Below are 6,000 nucleotides of genomic sequence, written 5' to 3'. Positions count from 1 at the left end.
TATATAATAATGAAATAAAAAATTTAATTAAAAATATTTTAACGAACAATCGGTTAAGCATAAATTTAATAAAAATTTAAATTCGTGAATCCATAGTCTACTTATTACAAAAAATATACCATTTTTAGCAGTTTTCAAATTAAGCTACATTTTATGTAAGAAACAAGAACTTTTATTTTTTACCTGCATATTGCGGCACTTGCGGCCCCATCTGCTCCTGATGCGGCCCCCAGTTCGGCTGCATTTGCACCGGGGCAGGAGCATATTGAACCACTTGTTGATTTTCGAACGGTACTCGCGAATTGATATTTTGCGTGTTGGGAATCGGCCTCAAAAAATCGGCTTCCCGCTGAGGCATCGCCTGCATCTGAGGCTGAGCCAAAGCTTCTTGTGTTAACTGAGGTCGATAGATTTTTTGTTGCGATAACCCTGGAAGTAGCGGATGGAGCTGTTGCTGCGGAATCTAGAACAAAACATATTAGAAAATTGCCATATTCCTGCAAATTATAAAATTAGGTGTCAAGAACGATGTTGTGAGATTATTTGGCGAGAACACGATGTTTGTAGCGGTTTTGCTTGTGTTGCAATTTTTTGCCTCCGTTTTTGGGGCCAATCGTAAGTAATATTTTTATTAAAAGCGACATTTATGTTAAAAAAAATTAGGCGAGCTGTTACCATCGGCAGCCCCAAACAATTTGACGTTATTAGAAATCCAAAAACGGCAAGTTTTGATCGAGTGGGACCCCATTGACCCTGAAACAGTCCGTGGAAATTTCAAAGGGTATTTAGTCCGGACCTGGAACCACGCCGGAAGTCTAGTTTACGCATTTCCCCCTGACGTAACAAGGGCCAATATTGACTTTTTTCCATTTTCGAAGAACTTCATAACGGTTTCCGTCCGTAATGAGAAATACGTGGGGCCCCCGAGTGACGCAATCAGTTTCGATGCTCCTCAGCGAGGTACAGCCCCACCCCCTGAAGACGACATTTACGTCGAAACGTCCGTCTTGATTTAAATAAAATTTTTGCAGAACCCCAAAGTCCCCCAACTCTCCATATTTTTACTTTAAGTAATAAATCGGTTTTGATTCGGTGGAGTAAACCTAACCAACCTAACGGGATCCTCCTAGGTTATAAAATCTATTGTCGCGAAATAGATGAATCGTTCCCAGAAACCAAGAGGGAAGCCTCTCATCAAATCAATGATCCGGACAAATTTCAAGCTAAATTAACTGGACTGGAAGAAGGAGTAAAATACCAGATCGGCGTTTCTGCTGTTAACTGTGCCGGAGAGAGCGATGTGTACAAAACTGTTTAATTTTTAAACGCGAAAATAGTTTGAATTTTTTAGAACAACTGCAGGTATTGTCTTAGGAGCCCACACCCCGGTCGAACCTTTCCCGTCAAGATTTGTGTACAAAACTAATTATTCGACGCTAAACAGGGATGAAATGTGTTACAAAACGGCTTCAATCGCTATTCCTACTCAAGAAGTCGAGGAAGGGGATGATTATGACGATTATTTGCTTTATAATAACACCAATTTTCATAAAGAAGTAACCCCCAATCCTGTGAAAAGCGACTACGAGAAAAATTGTTTGGTCGATTGTCTAGTGTTGTGGATGCCTGACGTCAGTAATAATCCGGGTGAATATTTTTATTTGAAATATAGAGTGAAGGGTGAAACGGAATATATGATCACGGAACCGGAAATGAGTGAAGATTTTATTTTATTACACAATTTTGACGCTTGTAAGAAATATGAAATGATTATAGTTGCAGTTGATGGTGATTTCAGTACTGAAAGCGGAACCGTGTTTACTCCCCCAAAATTGTATTCAAATATTTTATAACTAATAATAAATTTAGAGTTGTGAAATAGATAAATTTCTTTTTTATTTTAATTATTTAGCCAACAATTTATGATTCTATGAGTATTTATGTAATATTTTTCAAGAAGATTATTACGCAGTAAATAATAACAATGTTTAAAGATATACGTTGTGTAATTTTTCTTACATTGGGGTCATATCTGGCGGGTTGGATCGGATTATTGAGATGGACTGGTGCTGGTTGTGACGTTGTGGGAGAATCCGGACAGCCCAATTCCGGTGCTTCGTCGCTTCCATCGGCACATTGAGGAATACCGTCACAAGCGTTGTAAATTGCAATACATTCGCTGGTGGATCGGCATTCAAATTGATATCGGCTGCATTTCCGAGCTGTAAAAACACACATTTCAAGGTTTGAAATGGCGAAACAGTGATTACTATCAATGATGTGCCGTTTCCGGGAATTTTTTCCGGTTTAAGTGATGGAATCTATCCGGACAAGCGTGATGTAAATGTTTTTCTAGCGGAGTTTATAACAAGAATGTAAATGTTTGAGTTACTATAACAGAATTTTACACCTCATATGTAAAAAATACATGTAAAGTTAGTTTTTATTTTGGTGAGGTTTAATTGAAACGTTGAATTGCAAAAAACTAAAAATGAGAATTTTTTTTTCTTTACTGCTACTTCAAAATTTCTATTCCAACTTTTATTTTGGTTATTCAAAGTGATCCTCAATGAATGTGTCTGTTGGCAATCCTGACTCAAATTTTTAAAGCTTACCATTAGAGTACGCTTTTGATTAACAACAATTCAACAATCTTGAGGGATTGTACGTCAGGTATTTGTTAAGCAAAACCGTATCCCGTTGCAGTGTTTCAAATTATTAACAAAAATACTTTCAAATCTGTTACCAACAGACTCAGTCTTTCTGGATCACTTCGTACTTTTTATTCAAAGCTGAAATTTTATTATGGTACAATTTTTTAGGAAGCTATCAAATATTTCCATTTTTTTAGGAACGTTTTTACATACATATTTTTATTGCACTGTATCGACTATACCGGGTGGGGCATCGTTTACGCGCACTTGATAAATCGCGACTTCAAATTGATTAAAACTGGCGATATTTCATATACCTAACTAATTGTTGATAGGGTATAATTTGAGGATTTTTCTAATTTTTTTGGATAATAAATGAGTCCGTAACTGTTTTATGTGTTTTATGAATACTTTCTGTTAATTTACCTATAAAGTTTTTACACTAAATGAATCTGTACCTGTCAGCGCATCAAACTTTTATATCACAATTTCAAATTTTGACTTCGTTAACCAAATAATCGCTTTTTTTATATTAACACAAACCAGACGCGAGATTTATGACAAAATGGTATAATTTGCCAACAAAAGAATCATTTACTGGTAGCCGACCGCTTTAAAGGGTCTTTTTGTTGGAATCTTACCCTAATTGCAGTTCCTTATTGTCACGTAAATTTACGGCAAAGCTTATAAATAATTTTAGCTGAGTTGGCCCCATAGGTATGTACATATTTACCGTTAATTGTTTCCGTAAGGAGCGTTGTTTTTGTATAATGTGTATCTATAAGTCTCCAAATTAAAATTTTATTTAGATTTATTAAAATCCAATTAATGTCACGTGTTTGTTTTGATTTCAGATTATTTAATATTGCAGCAATATAAAAAACGAATGCATTATAAATAATTACGAGTATTAAGTTAATCAGTGTTTTGGAATCGCGCCGGTTACTTAATTAAAATGTAAAAACATTTCTTTTCTTTCCTGTTATCTTGTTAGCAGAAGCATTCAAAGACGTCACGTTTTATTAAATTCAAGTAGGTGGAAGATATTTTTAAATTTAAATTGACCATTTCCTGCAATTTGCAACGAATTAGAAAAATAACGACGTTCTAAATTACAGTCTAATTTATTAACTGAACGGTTTTACCAAAACAGCTGTAACCAGTTTAAACAATTTTAAAGACAATTGCTTTGCATAATGGAAAAATTGGCCACCCAACGTTTTTCTAATATTGACAGAAATTCTCTAAGGACTCCAGGTGTGTCGGAGGAAGAAAGTATTATTGTTTGATGTTAAAAGGTGTTGTATAATGTAATAGTTTCTTAACGGTTCAAGTTCAGGTGTTTGTATAACTCGAGGTACAAGATGCGACCTATAGCCCGGAGCTGTTTCTGATGATGCTTCCTTAGCAGTCAATCCGGTTCGAGTCCGGTTGGGTTACGGAACATGAGTTGTATGGGCATGAAATGCGTAGACGAGGTCAGAATACTTTCATTTCGACAAAGAAAATTTGTTTAAAATGATTTTTTTATTTCACTACATTTGCGAGATTTGTTGATGTTTAGCGTAAATAGTGAAATCTGGAAAAAAATAATTAACAGTTTTTGCACTTAACGACCGAAACTTTCTTTATACCTACATCGTGAGCTATTAGATAAAATTGTGTGTAATGAAGATGTGCAAGAAATTGATTTCTTGTTATTTTTATTACTTGTGATTTAGAAGGGAAAGTGTTGCGATTGGTCTTTAATTATGATTATTTCATTTCTTGTTCAAATGAGTTTAAATCAGAAATAAAAACGTGGTCTTATCTGTCCATTCTATTTCCCACTTGCAATTAAAATTACTCAAAGTAACGTCAAAAATGTAGTAATAAATTCATTGTACCATTTACAATTACAAATTATTTCCGGTCAAATCTGTAACGTACTAACCCAAGTTTGTTCGCATTTTTTTGGGAAACAGTTCAATCTCAGCGAGGAATCTTAACTTTGTGCCCTAAAAATCGTAAGAAGCATCCTTTGAGACGTAGTTATCAGTGTGAAACAGAAATTGGACCCAATTCATCTCCAACATCCGTTGATTGCATTTGCCATGCACTACTTATAAAATGTCACATCTTCGATTATAATTTCTGACAATAGTTCACACCGTTTTCCAACTCCGTAAACAATCTTTTTGTAAAGTTTTATTCAATTATGAAAGATGTCATGCATTCCTTTTCACTATTACCGCATCCATTTCTCTTGGAAGCGTCGTTCCCGCACTAATTGCTGATTTAATTAATAACAATTTCTAATTGTTCCGAAGAAAATAAACACCACTCTTACTAGTTTTAAATCATAACTGTTTTACATAAAATACCGATGATTGATTCCTTGACCGCTAGGTCTCTCTCTGCCCGCATTTCTTGTTTTTCTCTCTCCAGTACCTCTTGGAAATATTCGCGACAACACCAAGACCATCGCAGTTATTCTTTTACTGTCTCACAGCTGGTTCTCACCGAGTGCTCTGTGATTTGTGACATTGTGCTTTTCTAAAGAATTATGGCTTCGAAGTTGAGAAGGCCACCCCTGTTCCCCTACAACGACACCAGTGTCTTTATGCCACAAGGGTTCACCCACGACGCAGTAAGTCGACAAAATTCGATTTTTGATTTTCTGGTTGTGACATTCAAGAATTATTACTCTTTATCTCAAAAACTCTTGAAGTGGATGGAATTTTTTTGCTTTTTGTTTAATTTTTTTTCAATTTATTATTACTTTTTAACTTTACAATTTATACAAAAATTCATTAATTTTATAAATAAAACCTGCTATAAATCATATTAGAAAAATTACTTAATTTTTTTTCAAAATAAATAAATGGTAATAAAAGATTTTTAAAATTATTAGTTTTTTAGTCCATTAAATTAACGAAATATTCACTTTTGTTGGCTTTTATATAAAAAGAAATCTTTAAAGAGATTTTTATATATATTTGATTTTTTTAGCTGGCGTTTAGGACTGAATAAAACAATAAATTTTTGGGTAACGTTTCAGAATTGTTAATTTCTTCATCAGGTCTATAAATATGAATTAGGAATTAACCAGACGTGTATTATACTTGTAATTTTCAGACGACCTTTGGGAACGATTTGTTCTTTCATCAGGCCTAAAAATAGGAATAAGGATTCAAAAATTAGGTAACCAAACCTATTTGTAGGTCTGATAAACAAATGAACCGATCCAAAACGTCCTCTAAAAATTAATTTTTTTATTCAATTCCAAACATCAAAGAAAAAAGTAGAAGCTTTCGACTTTACGACATTTTAGGTTTCACATTCTAAAAATGTTTTCAATTTTGTT

The 6,000-nt window shown here is 34.1% G+C and overlaps 3 protein-coding genes across 5 annotated transcripts in view; 2 read left to right on the top strand and 1 right to left on the bottom strand.

The window, feature by feature from the left end:
• LOC123015787 (low-density lipoprotein receptor-related protein 11) overlaps window positions 1-6,000 on the bottom strand; it is a 12,802-nt gene that overhangs the window by 2,025 nt on the left and 4,777 nt on the right. For all 3 annotated transcript variants that reach the window (XM_044415741.1, XM_044415743.1, XM_044415742.1), the window contains exons 4-5: window positions 2,020-2,222; window positions 184-463 (exon numbers count right to left, since the gene is read on the bottom strand). In XM_044415741.1, the coding sequence (XP_044271676.1) occupies window positions 184-463; window positions 2,020-2,222 (483 nt within the window). The remainder of the gene's footprint in view (window positions 1-183; window positions 464-2,019; window positions 2,223-6,000) is intronic.
• On the top strand, window positions 310-1,905 carry LOC123015790 (neuroglian-like). Its single transcript, XM_044415747.1, has 4 exons — window positions 310-615; window positions 664-960; window positions 1,032-1,302; window positions 1,352-1,905. The coding sequence occupies exons 1-4, from the start codon at window positions 558-560 to the stop codon at window positions 1,851-1,853; spliced, it is 1,128 nt and encodes a 375-aa protein (XP_044271682.1). The 5' UTR covers window positions 310-557; the 3' UTR covers window positions 1,854-1,905.
• The window catches only part of LOC123015791 (protein phosphatase 1 regulatory subunit 14B), a 23,336-nt gene continuing 22,440 nt past the window's right edge, over window positions 5,105-6,000 (top strand). Inside the window, exon 1 of the mRNA XM_044415748.1 lies at window positions 5,105-5,283. Within this exon, the coding sequence (XP_044271683.1) occupies window positions 5,200-5,283 (84 nt within the window). The 5' untranslated portion in view covers window positions 5,105-5,199. The remainder of the gene's footprint in view (window positions 5,284-6,000) is intronic.

The sequence above is a fragment of the Tribolium madens genome, unplaced genomic scaffold, assembly GCF_015345945.1.
Source record: "Tribolium madens isolate multiple individuals breed KSU strain unplaced genomic scaffold, Tmad_KSU_1.1 Scaffold_19;HRSCAF=116;Tcas5.2_LG9, whole genome shotgun sequence".
Lineage (NCBI taxonomy): Eukaryota > Metazoa > Arthropoda > Insecta > Coleoptera > Tenebrionidae > Tribolium > Tribolium madens.
Note: the sequence above shows the minus strand (reverse complement) of the source record. Positions and strands in the feature narration are given on the sequence as shown.

What these genes read in the sequence shown, in the direction of transcription:
- LOC123015790 (XM_044415747.1), top strand. Translation starts at nt 558, where the DNA reads ATGTTTGTAGCGGTTTTGCTTGTGTTGCAATTTTTTGCCTCCGTTTTT. An exon ending in CTCCGTTTTTGGGGCCAATC is followed by an intron (nt 616 to 663) that starts GTAAGTAATATT and finishes AAAAAAAATTAG; the next exon opens with GCGAGCTGTTACCATCGGCA. An exon ending in TGTGCCGGAGAGAGCGATGT is followed by an intron (nt 1,303 to 1,351) that starts GTACAAAACTGT and finishes TGAATTTTTTAG; the next exon opens with AACAACTGCAGGTATTGTCT.